At 42.1% G+C, this 23,908-nt stretch overlaps 2 protein-coding genes across 4 annotated transcripts in view; one reads left to right on the top strand and one right to left on the bottom strand.

Annotated features, from left to right (window-relative positions):
* Positions 1–8,905, bottom strand: part of nrg2b (neuregulin 2b) — a 75,885-nt gene extending 66,980 nt beyond the window's left edge. For both annotated transcript variants that reach the window (XM_084718770.1, XM_084718771.1), the window contains exon 1: positions 8,139–8,905. In XM_084718770.1, the coding sequence (XP_084574896.1) occupies positions 8,139–8,550 (412 nt within the window). In that variant the 5' untranslated portion in view covers positions 8,551–8,905. The remainder of the gene's footprint in view (positions 1–8,138) is intronic.
* Positions 8,906–13,674: 4,769 nt separating this feature from the next.
* purab (purine-rich element binding protein Ab) lies at positions 13,675–23,247 on the top strand. Of its 2 annotated transcripts, XM_084718768.1 has the most exons (4): positions 13,675–13,771; positions 13,960–14,041; positions 15,103–15,156; positions 15,549–23,247. In XM_084718768.1, exon 4 carries the CDS (start codon positions 15,630–15,632, stop codon positions 16,473–16,475), a length of 846 nt encoding a protein of 281 aa, XP_084574894.1. In that variant the 5' UTR covers positions 13,675–13,771; positions 13,960–14,041; positions 15,103–15,156; positions 15,549–15,629; the 3' UTR covers positions 16,476–23,247. The 2 variants fall into 2 exon arrangements, with proteins under 2 accessions (XP_084574894.1, XP_084574895.1); XM_084718769.1 differs by having other exon boundaries at positions 15,103–23,247.
* Positions 23,248–23,908: the final 661 nt, after the last annotated feature.

Raw genomic sequence — 23,908 nt, 5'->3', positions numbered from 1 at the left:
TTTTGTTTTTTTGGTCAGAGGTGTGGGGTTGAGGGGTTGGAGTGGAAAAAAAGGGGGACAGGTTATTGGATTAGCTATGGCAAAGTCAATAACATAAACAATAAGAGAGAAACCCGACTTGCTCTCGCCATTTAATCAACATTGGCTCTGCTTTTGGAAGATGGCTCTGCTATCTTTTATAGTGCAAAAAAAGATTTACTGTCTCATAACTTCTCTCACAGCGAGGGGTCTGTGCCTCTAACTTTGCACACCCGTGGCTCCTGTAAATGTCAACATTCATTGGCAGAAAGTCTGAATTAAACCTCGAGACAGTAAGCTAATAACCAGTTGTTTTAAACAGATATTAGCTTAGTATTTTATATCATTGTTAACAAAGCTGACACATGTGGCTTATTCATATTCATGCAGCCCAGAAATATCAAGAATATGTCTGTGAAGTCTGGAAACACAGCAAACATTGCAGCTATAAATGACTACTCTTTTGTTGTTTTACCGTTTTACATTGCTGCTTGCTTTTGCAATAAGGTATAACTGCCAAGTGGAAACACATCAGTAAAGCAGTGATGATGTTTTACAAGAATAAATAGAGTAAATGGTAATGCTGTATTGTAGAATACTGTATGTACTGTCTTCTTTATGTTTGTCCATCTGGTGTTGATGTACCAAATGCTCGCTCATGTTTAAGATTTTGATATAAAGTGCTGCAGGAATGATTCCTAAAACCGGGAGGTGAGTTAGCATCTTAGCACTTCCAGTTCACTCGTCCTGAAGTCATTGGCTTTCTTTGATTTTTTTGTTTTTTTTATTTGCCTGAAATAATGTCCGTGGTTCACACGAGTTTAAGAGATTTTATTCTACAACACAAAATGCATCAGTAAATGCCACCCGTCAATTCTGAATCTTTTAAATGTCTTAAAACAGACGGTTACTAACAAGTTGCTGAATTAGACCACAGCGTTTATTGGAAACGTTAACGTTACATCCCGCTGAACACTCAGTCAGTTACTGGCAGTGGTGGAAAGAGTACTGAAAATTTGTGCTTAAGTACAAGTACTGTTATATTACTAAAATAATACTGAGTTACAAGTAAAAGTGCAAAGTACTCACTGCAGAAACTACTCAGAGTATTAGTTACTTTTAATCGCTGATGTCACTGTCACTTCTCCAAACTAGGGTTGCAGATTTTGTGCGTTTTCTTTAACCAGCAGTTGAAAAGGCTAACAATCGATTAATCATTAATAATTGATAAGATCTTTTTTTTTTCAGCTTTTTCTCATGTTAAGTCTCAGTTTAATTTTCTTTATTCAACATTTGGCTTCATCAGACAAAACTGTCATATGAGATGCAATTACTGCCATGACTGTTGATTAAATATCCATCAATACATTTTTAACTGGTTAAATTCTTTTTTCATTTGTCTGTCATTGTTCGTATTGGTCTGTTTGTGATCAGATCACCTTATTAGCCACTAAAATGCAGATGAAAGATTTGGATATTAATTAATTCGTTTATAATGTTAGCTTTTTACATCTGTCGATTATATTGATGCTTCAAAAATCACAAACATTGTGTTAGTTTGTGAAGATTATCTTGCTGAATAAAACCTATACATATACATTTCTGTTTGCCACAGACTTTATTTTATGCACTAATTCAAAATCCATTGGCTTTTTGTGGAGGGAGCCAGAGCGATGCTAACTTCTGGGCTGGCCTGCAAAAATACGTCATCCCTGCAGCACTTTATACACGTCAGACAGTCGAGTCTGCACTGTTATGGCAGAAAAACGTCTGACAGGTTTGTTGATTTCCAGAGTAGCTGATGTACGAGGGTTGGGCCAACGGATAGCATCAACTTCTACTGCGATACCTGACAGTCATCTTCTGTTCAGCCCTCTACCATCATAATATCAAGTTTATTAGAACTGATGAATATGTATTTTAAGACATATCAGACAGAGAGCACAAAAATGAAGGATAGGTTTATTATAATAGCACCCTGTGTCTGATTTAGTGAAAGAAAACAGCATAAAGAACTGCCCAATTTTATATTAATACCCAAAATACATAGATATAAGAAGCATAAAAGAAAGTATACAAAACTTCCATCAACAATACCATCATCCATTGCAATATTTTACTATGGACCTCGCTATATACCAGTTCAGTAGACATCACCCAGGCAGACAGACAGGCAGGACAATATGTTGGGAGGAATAACATTTTAGCATTAAAAAGTGCATGCTGCTGCTGCTAGCTGGCAAACTAATGAAGCTCTGTGCCACTAAATGTTTAAGTGTGATCGATGAGTGGATGTGAAGATATTATTGGTTTAAGCCAACGTAACCACGTCATATTTTGTTTAAGAGGAACAAAACATAATTAGATTTTGATATAAGAAAACCAAGAAGCCCATTTTGGAGGGGCACATGATCTAACGTAAGTGCACTGTATGTCTGAAAGGTATTTTTAATTTTTTCTCGACTGTCTCTCTTCACTCTGATTGTGCCGCCCGGAACATAACAGCTGCAGTGTTGTTGTTCATTAAGGAAATGTAGAGCTTTATCTTCTATCTTTCCCCATTCATTTCCCCAGCATTTTACACCAAACACTGCCTTTTGCTGGTGAGTGTGTGAGAGGGAACAGGTGTAGCTCCACTCAGTGGGCACACTCCATTCAAACATTAAAAATAACATCATCATTTTAACAGAAAACCGTATAAAATTGTCAGTAAAATTCTCTCAGCTATGAACTTGTATGTTCAGACGAAACCCAAACAGCTTCTTACAGTGTAATACTGAACAAATGAGGCAGATATTGGTAACTGTTGCCAGAGGCAGCACTATAATCAAAGTGTGTTGACAGAAATTGGTAGGGGTGTGTACATAAGTGGGCGTTCTACCAGTTCGACCGTGATTGGCTGGCTTTGTTTAGACCAGGTTTGGGATTGGTTAGGCTCGGGGTGTGTGTCTGCAGGCACGCCCCTTACCCCAACCCTTCTCTAAACTGCAGTTACTTTTGTCCCGACTCAAACTCCTCTACAGTATCCTCTCCGGCCTGATCACTGGCCAGGAGTCCAGCTCGGCTGTAGCTCATTCGCCGACTTCCTCTGACATTACTGCATCCACCCAATGAAAAGTGTCAGTGAAGCCTGTGAGTGAGCTACAGCTGAGGGAGAGTCCGGGGACAATAAGCAGTTGTAGGCACTTTGCAGAGGAGGGTTATTTTGTAATACTTAATTGAAGCTGCACTTTTGCTGTAAAGCGAGTTAAAATGTTTGATTATTGAGTTCTTGCTGTTAAAGGGACAGTTCACAAATACATATTTACTACTTTCTTCTAGGGTAGAAAGAAGATAGTTCCTACATGAAGCTTCTCACGACAGGATCTGTGGATTGTCTTGAGTGACTGGCTCATGATTTCTGGTAAGAGTTCCATTATATAGACATTTCTATGGTAAATATCTCCAAAAACTCAGCGACTCACACCAAAACGATGGAAAATAAGTATTTTTGATTTTGGGCTGAACTGTAGGTGTGTGGTGAAATTACAGTTCTCTCTTGAAAGATTATAAAGCATACAAAAATGTCTGTAATCTGATATTTAAAACCCAATTCTTGACATTATGGTCGCCTGTAACAGTTTTGTGAGACCAGGCTGTACACTGAACCAACTGGATGGTGAAACATAACAGATGTAAACATCTGCATCCTGTAGGATGGTTGAGCGTGAACAACTGCAGATGAGATGCAATGCGACCCGCATCCCCTGGATTAAAAGCTTTTTGTGAACTAAACTTATCGTGGATCATTAGAAAAATGCTACATTTTAAAACATCAAGTAGACACAGTGAGAAAAAAATAAATCATGCATAGAAGTCAAAAACTTTGATGCATCAATAATCATTACATAATCGCAATCTAGCCCTCTGAGTTGAATCACGAGGTGCCAAGAGATTACCAACTCTAGTCAACTGTCCCTTTAAGATGGGTCCCCACTCAGCTCACTCACCACAGCAAAGCTGTCTGGAGAAATGCAGGTTAAAACAAAATTATAAACCTTTGGTTCCTTTAATCTCGTGACTATTTTTAGGCATGGATTTTGCACTTCTGTGATAAATTTAAGCAGTCAAATCCAATCAGTCAAAGGACGGAAACAGAAGCGACAACGAATATTAGTGGTCATTCAGAGGCTTCTGGTTGCCACAGTGCATCTACGATGTCACCACACACTCTGCAGTGTCTAATTAGGTTATGGTTCTTTCTGTAAGTCTGGATTGTGTGTGTGTGTGTGTGTGTGTGTGTGTGTGTGTGTGTGTGTGCATGGGGTGAATCAGCTCATAAATGGGTATCTCCTCTCCTGAGCTTATCCCTGCCTGGAAAATGTGTTTTAGGCTGAAGCCTGATTGCAACAGCACTGTCATAAATAAATGACTTGATAATTTTAGCATGTCACAGAGGTAAAAATAGAACATCACGCTGTTAGCTCAAATGCTGGATGAACTCTTTGTTAAGACATCTGAGTTACATCCTACTAGGATTTAACACTTTAGAGACACTGCGTGGAAATTATGTTGATTCTAGATTTAAGAAGAACCTTAAGATAGAAAATGAGTCTTTGTATAATTGCTTTGTTTCAAAGGTTTTGTCCTCACATTCACATAATAAAGATGATGAAACTCAAAAGGTTAACAGTGGTGCTCTTAAAGGGATAGTTTGGATTATTTGAAGTGGGGCTGTCTGAATTACTTATCCACAGTCAGTGTATTACCAGCTGTAGATGGCAGAAAAGGAGCAGGAGTACTGGTGCAGGAAGCTAAGCAATGCACTGCTGTGGAAAGTGTCCACAGCAAACCATATTTTAGCCGCCTAGAAAAATGCCCACCCACAAAATTCAACATTAGTTAAAGTGTATGCTATATTTAGAATATTTACACTGCCTTACTTTGCTGTCAGAAAGCCTTTTCTGGTGAGAAACCACTATTACAGATGCCAAATAGTGCTCTCTCCAAAGTGACCATACTCCTTTGACAAAAACAATAATTTTATCTTGCAGAACACAGGGCTTGCATGTCTACTGTTGCACTGATATGTTAGTTTGTGTTATTAGATGACTTTAGTAAGTCTAAACTAACCCTCCAAAACATCACCAAGTCATACAACAAAATGAGGTAGCGGAACACGAGATGTTCCTGTGTTCTGCAAGATGATTGTGCAAATGATAGTTTTTGTCAGATGAGTCTGGTGGCTTGGAAAGACCTATATTTGGTTTATATAACAGCAGTTTTCCATCAGAAAAGGCTGTCTGACAGCAAGGCAAAGTGGTGAAAATATTCTAAATATAGCGTACATTAAACCTGATATTGATTTTTTTAGGTGGATCTTTATTCAAGTGTCTAAAATACCTTTTGCTGCTGACCTTGTCCACAGCAGTTCATTGCTTAGCTCCCGTTCTGGTGCTCCTCTCTGCTTCTTCAAACTGGGGACTTGCCAATCACCATCATCTGCAGGTAATACCCTGACTATCAATATAGTGAGTTCCTCATACAATCCCAAATCAAATACTCTGAACTATCCCTTTAAATGTGTGACACTTCCACAGTGAAGATCCTGCTCCCCTCCTCAGATTTACCACACAAGCAGGTGCTTTAACACAGTAGTAGATGGGAGTTACATCATCTCAAAAAGCAGTGTAGCACTTTAAATACTGAAAACACAGATGGAGTGGATCATACAGACAATTTAACAAGAAGTCTGTGTTGTCTGTTATGAAATATAGTTAAAAGTAAGATAGCTGCAAGCCTTTGTAACTAGCAGACTGAAATATACACAATATACATGAATCACATTGTCTAAGAGCTCTCTTCATGTGTTATTTGAGCTGACCCTGATTCTGAACCTTTTCTTTTGCCTGTGCTGAGAAAAGGGGTGCATTCAACTATTTTTTCTCCCTGTTGGAGAGACGTGAGAAAATGCAAGAACGAAAAAAAAAAAAAAAAAAAAAAGCACGACCCTTTTCTAAGGACAATAGTTTCAGGTCTACTTGTGTCATGTTCACACTGTTCATTTATAAAAAGCCATTCTGGTGGAAATACGTTGAATAGAGTTTCTCACAGGACAGCACACAGTTTTAGCCACTTCTCACAGAAAACTCTCATTTTAAAACCAGGAAGTGCTACAGGATTTTTTTGTTGTTTGGTGTACCGCAAAAATAAAAGCACAGTTTCAGATATCCATGTTGTGGATGTGAGTGGATCAGAGACGTTTAGAGAATACAGTTGAAAGAGACATGGAAGCCTTTTCAACTAGATAATTGAATTATACACTATACACATTAATCACATTAATCACCTGAGTGGACCCTGATTCTGAATCTTTTATTTTACCTATGGTTCTCCCTGTCTGAGAGAAATGAAGGGAGGAAATATGAGGAAGAAAAGAGAAAAGTGCACAGCCCTTATATTAAGAGTATAGTCACAGAACTTCTTATAGTCATGTTCACTTTGTCAATTCAAAAAAGCCATTCTGGTGACAACATATTAAATAGTTTCTTTGCAGGACAGCACACAGTTTCAGCCACTTCTCACAGAAATGTTGTTATTTAAAAACCAGGAAGTGCTACGGGAGTTTCTGTTGCTTGGTGTACCGCAAAAATAAAAGCACAGTTTCAGATATCTGTATTGTGTGATGTGAGTGGATCAGAGAAATAATTTGCCAAAAAATCACTGTTGTCTTTTAGGGAATGTAATCAAAAGTAACTAACTGATCGAATAATACAAAATATACATAAATCACACTGTTTAAGAGCTGATTCTGAATCTTTTACCTATGGGTCTCACTGTTGGAAAGAAATGTAGGGAGGAAAGGTAAAAAAAGAATCATCTTAAAACTATAGTCCCTGGTCGTCTTTTGTCATGTTCAGATTGTTTTTTTTATAAACGCTCTTCTGCTGACAATAAGGTTGTCAAATGTATCAATACTTCAATACTTTTTCAATGCAAAATGTTTAAAACGACACCATATTAACATTCAATCGCATCAAAAGTAGTGACGCTACTGAAAAAAAAGTGCTAATCCAAGATTTCAGTTCAGTTTAGTCTTTATTGTCCTGCCTGAAATTTGGCTTGCAGCAAAACCAGACAGTGTTCAGTGACTTTTTCTGTACCAGCAGTGTGTGCAGGTTGTTCATTTAAAAAAAAAACTTATTTTGTGTGCCTAGGACTTTTTTCTTTTTACCATGATATCAAAAGAGGGATTAAGGATAGGATATTTTTATACTAGTATTATATCAGCATTGTTTCTGGTATTGTGACAACCCTAGCAGACAATAAATAGAGCTTCACCGTACAGTTTGAGCCACATCTAGCAAAAATTTGTCATTTAAAAACCACATATTGCTTCAGGAGTTTATATATTTTGGCGTATCGCAAAAATAAAAGCACAATTTCACATATCCACCGTGTAAACTTGCAACAAGTAGAGAGATTTGAACTGTTACCACCACCCACAGACTGTCACTGCAGTCAACACTGGCACTGCCACAATTTCTGATATAAAACAGCAACGGATGTGACATGTAATACTGGCTGTAGGCGACTATACAAAGTTTGGAAAGGAGGTTACCTCAAGACAAGGTTGCTGTCCCTGATTCCCATCACATGCTCTGCCCACACACACACACACACACACAGACACAGTGTTCCACCTTAAGACTGTACATGCAGGCTACTTCACTGTAATGATGTGATGATGCAGATCTCGCTGGAACTGTCTGTATCATCAGGAGGAAGCTGCTGTTTGGGGCTTAACCCCAGATTTAACTAACACATTTAACTGTGTCTCTGCCTCACACACACACACACACATGCATACACGCGTTCCCTGCCTCGCTCCTCATCTCATTATGGGTGACCGGGTTATGGAGGATTGAAGTGCATACATGTGTGCACGCACGCTGACACATTATATGGACTCCACACGCGCGCACGCGCAGGCAGAGAGGGTGACTGTCTCCTTACATCACCATGGCAGCTCCTCCAGTGGCCCTGATAGTGCGCTGTGTGTGTGTGCGCGCGCGCGTGTGTGTGTGTGAGTGTATGGCAGGCAGGCAGCAGGTATGATGAGGGAGAAGCCTGAAACTTACCGCAGTCCTCGCACAACACACTCTCCACATTCTTCTTCAGCTCCGGCTCGCTGGCGTCCACAGGGGCGTACGATGCCTTGAATACAAGGGGTTTGGCGGTGGGGTCCATGAAAAAGATATATCTGTGGTCCTTCTCCACCGTGGTGCACGGGGCCTCGGAGCCGAAGTCCCCGATGGTCACGAGCTGCTCCTTCTCGAGGCCGCCACTGTTGACGGGCCACACGTCCAGCACTTTGACATTCACACTGTACGGCTCCCGGGAGGAGGCGTTCTCCGGGGAGGAGCGCACCTCGCCCTCGATGACCACGGCGGATCGGTACGCCTGGTCCTGCAGGGAGTTGAGACTCGGGGCGTAACAGGCGAAGGAGACCCCGATGACCAGCATGGAGAAATGCACTGGATCAAGCCTCATGCCGTCAGCCTGTGCTGTGCTGCAGTGCTGCTGGGCGGCGGAGCGAGCTGGAAGAGAGAGACGGCGGCGAACGGGCTCCGGCAGAGCAGGCAGGGCAGAGCGGCAGACCTTGTGGAAGTGTCCATGCCATCTGTGTCTGCTGCCGCTGCTTTCCCCATACGGCTGCTGCTGGCCTCGGATGGGGGGGACGCACACCAGCCTAGGAACCGGAAACGGCCCGCTGCTTCTGCATGCTTAAAAATGTGATTGCTGCATTCTCCTTCACCAACCAGCCACCCTCCCCCTCTTATCTCCTCTCTTTTCCTGAAAGGCAAAACAAGACTCGTAAATTAGCCTCCTCCTGAATCCACAGGGCTAAACCTCTCTCTCTCTCTCTCTCTCTCTCTCTCCCTCTCTCTCTCTCTCTCTCTCTCTCTCTCTCTCTCTCTCTCTCTCTCTCTCTCTAGCTAATAGGCTAGCATCGCATGGGTGGGCGCATTGCCTCTCTGGAAGGAAAAAAGCAGCTTGCGCGTACAGGGGAATCACAAGAAACGATACGCACTCCACGCACACGCACACGCAATGTCGGCTCCTTTATCCACTTATTTCGATCGTCAAAAAGAGTCCCGCTCCTGTGAATCCGTGAGGCAGAATTAAAAAAAAAAAAAGAGGAACAGGATGAGATAGCAGCGGTTATCCGGTGAGGCGATGCAACAGTAGCGCGCACCCTCCAGCCGCGTCCCCTGCGCCCCTCATCAAACGCGAGCGGCTTACGTGAGCAAACATCACCTGCCCGGTCACTGGCGTCGGCTCGCCACGTCCTGCGCAAACACCCTAATGACCCGGGCACCCACCGGCACACACCGCCACCGACCCAGCCAGCATGTGACCATGCCGGTCGGCTGTGTTTTAAGCTCTGCGGGGTGGGTGCAAAGAGAGAGAAATCACGCACTGTTAGTGCACAGACACACCGAGTGCGTCTGTAGCCAAGCCCCTGCACGGCGCCCACTGTGGATCTCCAGTGCAAGAGGTGCAAGAGAGGCTATAGGCGACTACTACACACACTGCGGATAGTTGTTGCGATGACTAACGCTGCGAAATTCTCTCAATGGATTCCTGAGCATGGCGAGGCGAGCTGAGAGTTTAGAGACTTCAGCTTTAAATGCCCTCAGACACAGAAACGCTGCAGGAAAGAGCACGCCCAAAATCTGACATTTTACACACTATTAATGCAGTTCACTAATATTGCCTTGAGATACTGTACAGGCAACACGTGGGGGCATCAGTCACCCCAAGCTGCAGGTGTTATATCCTAGAAAGACTTTCTAGCCAGATCTTTTGCCAATCCTGCTCAGCTACAGCTAATAAGACCACTTCTTTCATTGAACACACCTCCACCAATGAAACAAGAGCTTTGCACAACATGCTCAGAGTTTTTTTTATGGTGACCACCAGTATCCCCTCCTCCCTCCACAGCAAACCAGTCCCTGCCTCCATCTCTGTATCCATCAATCAAGCCATTCATAAGATTCCCTCCCTGTGAGGAGCCGAGCGCCCTTCGCTAGAGGTCAGAAAGCCTTTCATTGTCCACGGTGAGAAAGGGATAAAATATAATGTCATACAGGGGACATGTGGACAGGTTATTTCTTACTATAAATGACTGAGATGATAAGGAGAAGGTAGGAGAGGCCATTTCATCACAGTATGCGCCTTCATCATGGCCTCAACCACCCGCTCCACCATCAGCAGGGTCACACCAGGGACCAAGCTCTGTCCATGGTGCTGAAAGCCCTGACAGGTTTAGTGCTCAGTCCCAACAGACCAATCACATGATGCCTCGTACACACTGAAGGCCACAGCAGGACTGCTGCAATGAAGGACTGCGTCCTCACTGCATGTATCCTTCTCAGGGTTTCTACAGGTCCTAAAAAAGTCCTAAAAAGTCTAAAAATCCTTTGATCCAGGAGTTTTCCAACCCTGAGACTCAGAAATCTTATTAAAAGATGCCTCTCTTGGTTTATTTGCTTATTTTGCAAAACTCCTGGGTGTCTTTTGGATCACGTTTATGTCATTTGAACCAAAAGACACACAACAACTAGGCCACAATAACCTATTGATGTTTGATAGAACTAATGTTTGTCTAAAGGCATTTATTAGTTTCTGAACCCGGAAAAGTGGGAGAAACACTAAAATTCCCCAAAACTGTATCTCTTACCTATCTCATATACCTAAACCCTCTGCTTTAATCTAAATTTTAGGACTTTACATGTCTAAAATGTGTTAAATACATTTATTTTTCCTACATCAGGTATTAAAATTAATTTAATTAATAAGTTTGTTACTTTTGTAAAGTTGCATTAGCTTCACTGACTTTTAAATGTGTCTTTTGTAAAATAAAATAAAATAAAACCATGCTGTAATAACTAACAAACCCAACACTGAACCAATAACCACTAATGCAATCTGTATATGTACTCTTTTTTTTTTTTTTAAATATGGACATGAAATATCTCTTAAATTTGCATCTTGGTCTTTAAAAGGTCAAAAAAAAAAGTCTTAAATTCACAACAACTACAAGGAACTTCCATATTTTGTTGATTCTGGAGGCCCCTGTGGACAAAGGCGGTAGTGTTTCTGCTGTAATAACCACAAAATATAATTTAAAAAAATCATCTTAAACATCTCCTCCTGCTTCATTTTAACTGGCTAACATACTACTCGCTTTAAACTCTGCCTGAGAAAATGTAAACAGGTTTGTTTCATCTGATTTCAGGGAGATTCAGAACTAGTGGCAGGCATTAAGAATAACTCTACAGAAACAGCTGATCACATTTGCTTCTGTAGGTCATATAGAGGCATCGATGATACTTGAGACTGTTTCATAACCAGTTATAAACTCCTTGTAGTAGCTTTAACTTGTTCAAATCTGCAGAAACCCTGCCATCTTTACTGTAATACATCAACTTAAGCTCCAGAGTGTCACACACTTCGACTGGGAAGTGGAGTTTCAGCGCAGTGCGCCGTCCATAAGACATGCAGGTTTTATCTTATCTTAGTTAAATGTTGATGGTTACACATTACTGGGATGACTCCTCCAGTCTGAGGATCACCACAGCATTTCGAGAGGGGAAATACAGCCCTTCTGTGTCCTCCGTCCAGTCCTCTGTCTCTGCCCACTGTCCACCCATTCACCGATCTGTCTCTCCTTCATTCATTCAGACACTCATGTATTCATTAGAACCGACACTCTGAGACAATCTTAGAACGTACTAATTAGCCTTGAAAGCAAATAATTTGTTGACAGAACAAAGGGGGGTAAAAATTGATTCCTCCTGACTGATGCATGGTGGACTGCCACCATTGCCACCTTCGCGATTCCTTTGGTACTCCTGTTGAACCCGTGGGAATTATCAGAGGGGCTGGTTTTGTTAATGCACCAGCATCCCAGCAGAGTGTTGACGAGATCACTTTGAATTGGCCTCTCACGATGCTCGGCTGTCAGGGTAATGCTCTCTATCTGTGATGCTAAAACATACTTGTTTTAGTGACACAGCAGCTGTTTTTGTTACAGTTATTATCCAGAATATGTCTTTGTACACTTGTCCCAGGTTTCCTCTTTGCAGTCCTCTTTCCCTCATGTTCTACATCACCAGCAACATTCATGAGCAAACTCAACCCCATCTGTTTTTATGCCTGCCGTCCACTGCATGTGCTTCTGAAAAATACACGCTAGTAATGGTTTGTCCACTCAAACCACATTGGAAATGACTCGGCTTGTCCTACAAATATTTAGGCCCAGCTTTACGTTGCAGGTGAAAGGGATAGTTCACCCAAAAATGAAAATTAAGTCGTTATCTACTCAACCTCATGCTGATTGAATGTTGGGTTTTTAGTTTTTACTGGACAAAACATGGCTGTGGTTTCACGGGAATAAAATGTTGCAGAATAGCCCAAACAAAACAATGGAAGTGAAGGGCAGCCAGTTTTCAAACATAAAAACAACAACAGAAAAACAATAGAAAATGCCTCCATACTGCTTGGTTAGTGTCATACAAAGCTGCTAAATCCTCAACATGCCAAGTTCACTTGAAAGGCGTCATTTATACCAGGTTTTTAGCCTGAATCTTCACTGTAGATCTTTAGCTTGGAGCCACGCTCAGGTACGCAGGCACACTGTCTGAACTGTGTGTGTGTGTGTGTGTGTGTGTGTGGTGATGAACAGCATGTCGTGGTGACTTGGATTAAATCAGCAGGCAACTCTGCAACACTGTTTTCTTGTGAAACTCCAGCAGTGTTTTGCAGACTAACAAAATAAATCCGTCCTTCAATCGGCATGACCCCCCTTCTTTTACCCGCTCATCAGTTAGATCAAACATATGTATGGGATCAAATCAGTGTCAGGATATTTAATTATACAGTCCTGATTACAAAAAATGTGCAAAACATGAATACAATAAAATGTTAATACTTTTTGACATATATTTGATTTCAAAACATTGAAATATATATATATATATATATATATATATATATATATATATATATATATATGTATATACATATGTATATGTATGTATGTTTTATCTGATCAACACAGATTTTTGTAAATATAAACACATTCTGAGTTTGATGCCAGCAACATATTTCAAACAAGTTGGGACAGGGGCAAGAAAAGACTCGGAAAGTTGTAAAATGCTCAGAAAACAAGTGTTTGGAACATTATTGGTTAACAGGTGACAGTATCATGATTGGGTATGAAAGGCTCATCCTCGAAAGCCTCAGTCATTCACATAAAAGGACGGGCACCGCTTTGTGAAACTCATGATTGTATAAAGGATATTATTACATGGGCTCAGGAACACTTCATAAAACTGTTATATATATTTGCATTTCACAAAATGTCCCAACTCTTTTGGAATCAGGTTTGTAGGCATGCGTGACTGCTTCCCTTCAGAAACTGAAAAAAAAAAGTTTGGGCGCCCCCTCAGTCCACAAGTTATTATACATCTTAAACAATAACTGAGGAAGCATCTGATAAAAAAAAAAGCATTCAAGCTGAATTTTAGTGAAATAACGGTCAGCATGACGGCATCAGCAAACTTTTCTCCCGTGTAAATCACAGTAATTTAACTTAGTTTCATTTTGTATTTTTCCTCTGGTTACCCAGGACCCCCTGCAGTTGCTCTGCGCCCCCTGAGAGGAGCTCACTCCTCAGTTTGTGAACCACTGCACTGTGATGCTGGTGAGTTTTGAATGAATTCTGCTTTCTGGACTATTATTTGACTTTTAGAGTGATATCTGTCATATACTGTCTGACACAATAAAGTCTTAAAAAGGATAATCCACAAACAGTCTAAGTTTACCATTAAAGTGTATGGTGTTGTGTTCCTTTCCAAGGTTTTGTCCGTTGATGTTCATAATATTCCACAGCTGTCTAATCACATCAAGCTGCTATCTGATGACCATCCATCAGGTTGCCCACATCGTTCTTCTACTCCGCCCCTCTGGGCCTGTGAGTATTGCAGGCCTCGTAACTTTATCTGGGATGTTCTGTCGTTGCTGTTGTTTTACCTCATATGACCTTTCTGGGCTTTGGAACAGCCTTCCTCTCAGTGTGAGATCGGCAGACTCCACTGCAGCTTCTAGGCACCTCCTTAAAACTCACTTTAACCAGATGGCCTACACTTAACAGTGTTTTACTTTTACATTATCACATTATTTTCATAGTTTCACTTCACATTTACTGCGTTTTATATTAACATCATTGTTTTTACATGTTTTGTGTTTGTTTCAGTGTCATTGTTTCAGTATTCTTATATGCACTTATACTTTTCACTCATATCTGTTCTAAATGTTATTTTACTGACATTTTATCTGTCTTAGATGAGATCATCATACAGTATATCTGCCTCGTATGAAATCATATCTTACATTTAATTCTTATCTGTTTAAATACTTTAAATGGCTATCTCTGTTACTTATATTTCACATGCTTCTTATGAACTTACTTCTTTTATCCAAATTTTACTAATTGATATATGAACCACTTTCATTTATTTTACAAGCTCAGTGCTGCTTTATTAGTGTTTATTATGGTTTCTGATTTTTTAATTTCTCTGTAAACCTGTAAACCTTTAAAAGTACAAAAAAAGGAAAAGTACACACTAAGCTCTATAAACGTATATCACAGATATTGTAAATTGCATAATGATACTAAATAAATTACAGTTTCATTCTAAACTTTAGAGGGGTTCCTACTTTGCTTCTACATTTAATGTTTGTCAATTCCCATACATTTTTTTCTTTATGACTGACAAGTGAATTGTCCAAGATGTGACTTTTTTATTAAACACTTGGCTTTTTTTTTACTGATGAATCCTTTCAAGGCCATTGAAAAACAGTGGTATACGCAAGCCAGCCCAATCACAGGGTAATGATTCATGATGCTTCACAGTGTATCAGCCCCCTCCCTCAGACTCCCACACAGCTATCATCCACTGTTCATTCAGAAATTTTCTCTTTCATTTCACCCTGCTCCCTCTCTCTCTCTCTCCCTCATGTCTCCATCCTCAGGGACCGTCTGGGTTCGCTGTCCATGGTGCTGAAAGCCCCCAACGACTGTCCATGGTGCTGAAACACCCACACCAATAATCACCAGATATGACTTGTGCTTCCTGTTCTGCCTTTTATTACTTTTTAGACACCGTGCAGACAGTTGTGATCTTTGTGTGCTTTGATTTTGTAGCATCTATCTGTCTAATCTATCTCATCTGTCTTATCTATCTGTCTATCTGTCTATGTTCTGGTTGATGTTAGTACTGCAGTGTTTCAGGCTCACACGGGCGGGGGTAAACTTTCAGTGGCAATATACGGCAACACTAAAGTAAAAAATTGTGTGAAACGTTGCAAAGACAGCCCTTGTGTCTTGAACGCAGCCCGCGCAGAGTACTACAGTAACACTAACTACAGTTGCTTTCATTTTTTTCAACCTCCTCTTCTCCTCTCTCCTCTCGCGATAGAGCGGCGGAGTGGTTTGACGGGCAGTCGAGGTTGCAGCAGGCAGAGGGAGACGGTGGAAGGTAAAGCAGGGAGGCAGCATCATGGCGGACAGAGACAGTGGCAGTGACCACGGAGGGCCCACCGCAGGCCCCGGCTCGCTGCCCCCGGGTGCGATGGGCGCCATGTCCCGGCTGCAGCACGACACCGAGGAGCTCGCCTCCAAGCGCGTCGACATCCAGAACAAGCGCTTCTACCTTGACGTGAAGCAGAATGTGAAAGGCCGCTTCCTAAAGATAGCCGAGGTCGGGGCTGGGGGAAACAAGAGCCGCCTCACTCTCTCCATGTCGGTGGCCGTGGAGTTCCGCGATTATCTCGGGGACTTTATCGAACATTACGCCCAGCTGGGCCCGACCAACCCGGACATGGTGCAGGATGAGCCCCGGCGGGCGCTCAAGAGCGAATTCCTGGTGCGGGAGAATCGGAAATATTACATGGATCTGAAAGAGAACCAGAGGGGGCGGTTCCTGAGGATCCGACAGACCGTTAATCGGGGGCCCGGATTGGGAAGCGCGCAAGGCCAGACCATCGCTCTGCCGGCGCAGGGGCTCATCGAGTTCCGCGACGCTTTGGCCAAACTCATCGACGACTACGGCGTGGACGAGGAGCCGGCGGAGCTCCCGGAGGGCACCTCGCTCACGGTCGACAACAAGCGCTTCTTCTTCGACGTGGGCTCCAATAAGTACGGGGTCTTCATGCGGGTCAGCGAGGTGAAGCCCACGTACCGAAACTCCATCACGGTCCCGTGCAAAGTGTGGTCCAAATTCGGCAACACCTTCTGTAAATACGCGGAGGAGATGAGGAAGATCCAGGAGAGGAGTCGAGAGAAACGGGCCTCGGAACTGCTACCTGAGGGCCCGCACGGCGGAGATGACGGCGACGATGACTGACTGACTGACTGAGGCGGATTTTAAGGGAGCAGAAATGAAACAACAAAGACAAAACTGAACTCTGAGAGAAGAAAAAACGAGACTTTTAACTGTAAAATAGAAAGAGAATTTCCAAGGGAATCACCCCACACACACAACCTCCACAGACATGGCAGCACCTCTGCTGTCTCCTCGCTCATTTTACTGGATGTCACCCCACTTACCACCCATGTAACAGTAAGCCGCTGCTATCAAAGGATTGAACTGTAAGATATGAACTGTTTCCTACTTGATTTAAATGACAATGAACAGAGTGTTTATATCTCTATCAAACGACAGATTTTGCACACATCAAAGCTATTTCGAGAAAAAAAAAAAGATGTTTAAATGTTTTCAAACTGGTCATATGCTAAGATTTAATCAAACATAAAACCAGAGGTCTATTATATAAAATGACAGTCTTCATGTAGAACGAATATTTGACATCAGCACAAAGAGAATATATTATGGACTTTATGAAACCAAAATCTGATACCAGATGTATAGTTTATTATAAAGGTACGCAGAATAAATATGAAAGCGCTCTAAAAGTGTATGAATTGCAGAACGCAGCACTACAGGCCTGTAAACACCTGTCAGCATGCGTGTAGGCTCATGTTTTGAAAAGAAGTTTGGCAAAGTAGGCTATAGTCTTTAATTTGACCTAAAAGGTAGTAGGCTAATGAGAGCATTTCTATCATGCCATTATGGAAATGTTGAGACTCAAAAGTACTAAATAGCCTATTTTGTGCGCCTCAAACAAATGGGATAAATCTTATCTCTGAGCTACTATATTGAATATCAACCCTCTTGCACCATGTCCATATAAACTTAAATGAAAAAAAGTGCTAACTTAGATGTACTAATTATGATTTTGTGAATCAGCTGTAAAAAAAATCCTTATTAAGATACCCACGTTTTCTGTGGGTTAAGTTTTTTCTTTCTGTTACTTTGTTGTTTTTTCCTCTGGGGGGGTGGGGGATGCAAAAAGGATGAGGTCCACTTGTGGGAGCGCAAGACGCGGAAAAGAAAAAAATAAGAGACGCGTCAGCGCAGCGCGCGGCGAGGCAACGCATCCTCTCTGACGTCATTACGACCCGTGCCTTATACACTCCACTCGTTTACGTGTTCTCACGTGGATGGTCTGTGACCTCGACCGCTGTACGTTTTCATTTACGAGTGCTGTTATGTAGGCCGAAATATATATATACTCACCAGGGCTGCGGGATTCACACCCCCGCGGTGCATGGAGCATGGGTGGCAACAGCAAAAGTAAGCTGAAGGGCTGCTGGGAGCTCGGGGGCCGGTGATGGTAGTGGGGCAGAAACAGAGCGGGCCCTTCAGAAAGATGAGGTGCTGCCGTACGTACACTTTGGGAAAAAAAAAAAAAAGGCAGGGGGGAGTGGGGGGCCAGTGTGCTGCGGCACCCTGGAGCCCAGAATCCCTAGCAGCACCCTTGGCCTGGCCTGGTGGCCTCTCACAGAGTAGAGATGTGTCTCCCTGGAACAGGAGAAAGACCCAGGATGTACCGCCTGTGGCAGCACTGGGTCTGACGCCCAGTGGACCCCATGGAGATTCATCCGGAGATGTTACGGGTGGCTTTGCACACCATATGCACCATGATGTAAAAAGAAAAAAAAAAACAAAACAAACAAAAAAAAAACAGCAACAACAAAAAACTAAATGAGGAGCGACTGGATGAGGCTATTCGTCAGAGCTGAGATGGATGCTGTTAAAGAGCCAGGCAGTCAGCCAGCCAGCCAGCCAGCCAGCCAGGCCAGCCGGCCGGTCCCATGCCGTCAGTCTGAGTGCAGTTCAGTGGATGTAGAGGCCTATCAGTGCAGGGCCGAGGCAGTATCTATCTCTTTATGGTGCTACAGCCCCTTGATCACTCCATGGGGGCCTCGTCGCTCAGAATATGTCACTTTTGCATTATTTTTATTCTGATGCTCTTTTTTTTTTTCCTTCAAAGTTCTTTTCTCCACGTTATGTTGTCCAAAACGTGTCAGGTTTCTCCCTCACAGGCAGAGAGGACCGGCTAGTGTAGGACATTTCATATTAGTGTGCAATATTGTGTACGTGCCAATAGCGGCATTGTATCACGTGTATAGACTATTAAAAGACGAAAAAAATGTATAGGCTATGTGATCAGTAGATATTTTGAAAGCATGACGATGAGGTTGATGCATCTGCATTATATTTTTCCGAAATGTGAAGTCTCTCTTCTCAAAGCACTTGCTCAAAATGGAAAAAAAACGTCAGAATAGTAGTGAGGTATTTTTCCTGTCACGTTCTGTAAACCAGTAGGCTGCCTTGTCCGTCTATCAGTGCGCGTAGACTAGTTCGGGTGTTTTACGTCCCCCCTATGGAGTCACCCCAGAGAAAAACCCTTCCCCTCCTCGTTCCTCCCCTAAAACACACACACACACACACACACACACACACATTGCAGACGGTCAACAACCTCTAACTGTGTCCATGTCAGCCTCTCTGCAGTGGCCCACACTGAGGTTGAATAGTATCTTGGTGCTTGGGTCCAGGGGTGGCTGACACACACACTCACTCACACACACACACACACACACACACACACACACACACACACACACACGCACACTCAGTCTCTCCCTGTTGAGGCCTCTTGTTGCTATCTGAGTGTTTGGGAGGCCTCGAAAGTATTTTGAATGGTGTGTAGAACTGCACAAGGCCTCCTGTCATTAGAAGCCAGGCAGGAAACTGTGTGTTCGGAGCCTGAGCGCGACCCCTCTCTCGCCTGGAATTGCAGGACAGGTGAACTCCGATTCGACTTTGGCTTGTCTGCGGTTTCACTTGAGTTTGGCGATAGTGATCGGCCGCAGCAGACCAAAAGGACAGAGGAGTTTGTTGTTGTTTTTTCAATGAGGATCACAATCCGTCTCTCCGATATGGTCTGCTCCTCTTCCCCACTCAGCATTCAAAGCTTAAAAAAAGGCCCCGGCTCATTGTCCAACTTGTCCGAATGCCCAAATACGCTCTGTCAGACACACAGTCCATTCCTTCTGTTTGACCCGATCGACCTCTAGGCTAACACTAGTTAACAATCAATACGCTCCAAGTGGTTAGTCCACCCATCGGTTTTATTTAAAGCAGGCTGGCCTACGACAGCTAACGTGACTGAGCCCGGTCTCAGGCCCTGTCCGAGTGGCGTGCCACCTAGGTGGTATGAAGGAGAAATACAGACTGCAGCTTTAGAGGCCTCAGCTGGATAAAAGCTGCTAATGTAGTTACAGCCCAGGCCTGCCAGACATGTGGGATAGCTGAGGCTAGACTGGAGCAAGAATTCCCCAAAGCACACCTGGGCTGAAACGCTATCAGAGGTCCTGTCGTATCAGGGTTTGTGCAGGTTGCAACACGTTAAATTTCCGACATTTTAAGACCATTATGAATGCGATTTAAGACCTATTTCCCATCCATACTGTCCAAAAACTACAAAGGATGTGAAGAAAAATCCCAGGATGTTGTTATAGCAGGGTGGTTCGCATGGGGCTTTGGGACTTTGGCCATGGTTCCGATGTGAACAATATTGGGCGATGGCAGGCTTTTATGTTTTGTTGACTTTCCATGCAAATCTAATCTTCACACTCAAAGTTCCTAACTTGAGCATTTTCTTGCACGAGGTGCAGCGTGCTTAGGATTTGTTATTTTCAACATCCTTCAACCAAGCGCCAACTGTGCTGCTCTCGAGCCAGATCTCGCTGAATTTGCACTCAATAATATTATATGAAAGAAACGTGCACTTAAACAATTTTAACCTATTACTTCTAGGGGTAGTTATTTTTTAATGAGAAGAGATTTCACATCATCCCAGAGTCCGCACTGTGACTCTGATAAATTCTGACCAGGCCACACAGTTCGCAGTAGTGGTGTTGAAGTTTTGTCGCGGCGTGATCGATACAGTTTTTTACCTGAAACTTCCCTGTAACATTAACCTCATAACCCAATCAATTTTTGAGACTTACCAAAATCGTATTTAAGATATTTAAAGGACTAAAATTCACATTTTTGTATTTTAGACTTTACAAGACTGTTTCAGGACCTGCAGAAACCCTGTTGAATCCTTGCTTTAAAAAAAGTTGATCTGTGTTTGATTGGGCATGTCTGTGGCAACAGAGCCAAGAAAAATGTTCCAGAAAATCCCATCTGTTCCACGCAGGACAGTTTTGGCCCAGGTTTGTCTCTGAGTGTTGGTGAAAGGCCTGATGAAGCCTGGCACTGCACTGTAGGGGCTTACCGGCAGCAGCCTACCACGACCTACTGACCCGGCTGTCGGACAGATCCAGTTAGGACTTTTCTCTCTGTTTCGGAGAAGAACAGGAAATCTCTTTCCTCTCTTATGAAGATGACTGCAATTCCTCACACTGCCCTGTGAATTATAAGAGGCCCATTTCCATTTAACACACGTACAAGCCACCTATGACTATGTGCCCTGCAAAGCACATCTGAGGTCAATCTGAGTTCATCTTGAGTTCAACATATGAGTCTGGACTGTCTGTTGTGATACGGCACTTATTCCCCAAAGTGTTTTAGCTTTAGCGTGATTGAATTAAGGCCTCTAGGAGGCTTATGCTACATGAAGACTGGAAATGCAACACTTCCTTTTTTTTTCTCTCTCTCTCTCTTTATCTAATGGCCAAATATGAGGAGAGCCTGAACCTGCTCATAAGAGTTCATTTTGTGAATGCCTCACTCTGTGGAACGCACACATTTTCTTAAAGATGACGAGACGAGTCGACTTGTTTGTTACCGACTGTAATTGCCAGGTGCTACTGGGCTAGCTGTGTTTTTAGTACAGAATGATTCAGTTGTGAAACACGACTCGTCCGTTTTGGGTTGAAAAGTTACAGGGCAGGGGGGGTGCACTTGTGATTTTGCTGAAAACGGTGTGATCACATCTGATTTCTCAGTTTATGAGAGCGCACCCGGCAGAACCTGGAGTGACCTTGCAGCCATGTTGTGCCCACATTACACGGTCATCCATTTCTGGGACTCAAATGCAAAACGGTAGGCAGGTGTTTTTCGTCTTGTTTTCTGTAAAAAAAAAAAAGCGTCAGTGGTCAAGCTGTGTGCTGTCCTCAGTGGCTCTGGCTAAGTTCAGTGTGCATGGGTGATGTTGCACTGAAACTGTTAGCATCGACAAGAACCATGTTTTGATTTATTATACAGCAGTAGCCATCGTAGCAATCCCTAACCACGATGTTATCCTGCCATTTGTCCGTTGTTACTGCAGTGTTCATTTTGTCGAAAGAGCTTATATTTTTCATTGCTCGAACAACAGGAGACCAGACCATTTCTTACACATCCCAACTGACCGGAATAGAAGAAAAAATTTAATTGTTGACATAAATCAAAAGTGCAGCAGTAGCTACTTGTTGCATGAACTCAAAGTCAGATTGCTATGATGGCTCCAGCTGTAGGTTTCATCTGCTTGTTGCTCCTGTCTTGCACGGGGAGATTTTACTCCTGTTTCCGACTGCATTCAAACAGCCACATGTACATGACTTATAACTTCCGCAACTGAAATGTGGGTGGTGGCTACCTGCCTCTACCAAATTAAAAACAGACTGAACTTCCATAAGGTGTTCCTTTATAACCAAATCTGCTCCGTTTCTGGTTTCAGTGTTGTAGTCTTTCATTGGCCATTCAGAGTCCCTGGTTAAATCACACAGCCAATCGCAGCCTCTGGTCAAAGCCAAGCACTATATGACTCATCACAAACCACTGACAGAGGAGCTCATTCAGCACGTCTTCTGTTTGCACACGCACCGAGTAGTAGGGTCCATCATGTTTGCAGACTGTATAGGCTACTGTTGTGTATAGTTATAAAAGACGTTCTTTCAAAATGTTTTGAAGATGTTGGGAAATGGATCCTGGATTATAAGGGGTGGGGTCAATGCACAATGAACATATCCCATGTCACCGTTTGGTCTAAATCCCTTTACCATCCCCATATGAGATAATATGTTGTATCTTTCAAAAATATTTTATCTGTGGCGTGTGTGTGTATATATATATATATATGGTTTGTTATATATGATGCTCCTCCTTTCAGAAAAATATAACATGTAAACAGGAAAAACATATTGCTGTTTTTTTCCTTTGTATTTTATACTTACAGAAAGCATTGAATAAAAATGGATAAATACTTGCACTTTAGATATATTAAGAAAAATAAAAATCTGCATATTATTTTTGATAGGGATCTCACATTCAAAGAGTATAAATTACAGGCTTTGTGACTATTGCTGGACAGAGATGTATTGAGTTCTACTTATTGAAGTATATTTTGTCTGTGTGTCAGAAGGTTTACTAAAGTAAATTGCATGATAAAGTAGTGCTACACCGATATTGTTCTTTTTTTTAGTTGGTAAAAATGTCTGAAAACTGTGATAACAACCCTCTTGTATCATGTTTAACCTCTCCTCACCCCCTCTAGAATATTTCTTACTGAAATATGGCCTTTCCTGACTACATGACGATGGTGCTTACTTTGGCTTTGACATCAAGCTCATCCTATACATCTCAACGACATCATCATAACTCGCGTCCTTACACTTCATTACTTTCTGTTATGTACTCTCACTACCTTATTAAATTTCCGTTGATGGCAAAAAAAAAAAAAAAGGTGTGCTGTTTTGTACATTGCTGTTTGTTTTAATGTTGGGGGAGCCTTGTTGTCTGAAAAATGACTAATCGCGCAATAAAAAGTCATTCCACACGTCCCCTGTCCCTGTCTCCGCACAACTGTCTCAACACTACAGTCTAACATTTTCAGCAGGGATGGGCCCGATTGATAAAATAAAACAGGAAGTGAAGAGAAAAATGTTTAAATATTCAATATTATTAAAATAGGATATTGCAAAATGTTAAAATGTTCTGGTACATATATGCACACTGTACAGGTATTGTACTGATAATGAGGGGTCGGATTACTGCGAAATGTAGTCGATTACTATAATATAAATTATAAATAAATTACTATAAATTAAATCACAAGTTTTGTCATTAATAACATAAGCCATCGGGCTGAAAGAGTTTGAAAAATATCTAATTGTGTTTATTTTAACTGATGTTCCATTTGCAAATTTGCGTTATTAGAGGTGATGATAATTTTTACATCACTATTCATGTTCTTCTTCAGAACGACTACGTTGTGATTATGTTATTTTTATTTTTTTTGCAGGAATCTGTACTAAATGAAGATATTTTTTAAGTCTGTAGAATCTGATGTGTAGGACAGCACATCTCTGCCTCATGACATTCATTAATTTAAAAGGTTTTTTTTTTTGACAAATATTCGATGCGATTTGAGAGAAAAATGTCAATTAACTGTGCAACTTTACTTTTGGACAAACATAAATATTCTTTTTTTCTTTTTA

This window comes from Lutjanus erythropterus, chromosome 5, assembly GCF_056507025.1.
Source record: "Lutjanus erythropterus isolate fLutEry1 chromosome 5, fLutEry1.hap2, whole genome shotgun sequence".
In the NCBI taxonomy this organism is placed as follows: domain Eukaryota; kingdom Metazoa; phylum Chordata; class Actinopteri; order Lutjaniformes; family Lutjanidae; genus Lutjanus; species Lutjanus erythropterus.
The sequence above is the reverse complement of the archived record's forward strand: the minus strand, read 5'-3'. Positions and strand labels throughout refer to the sequence as shown.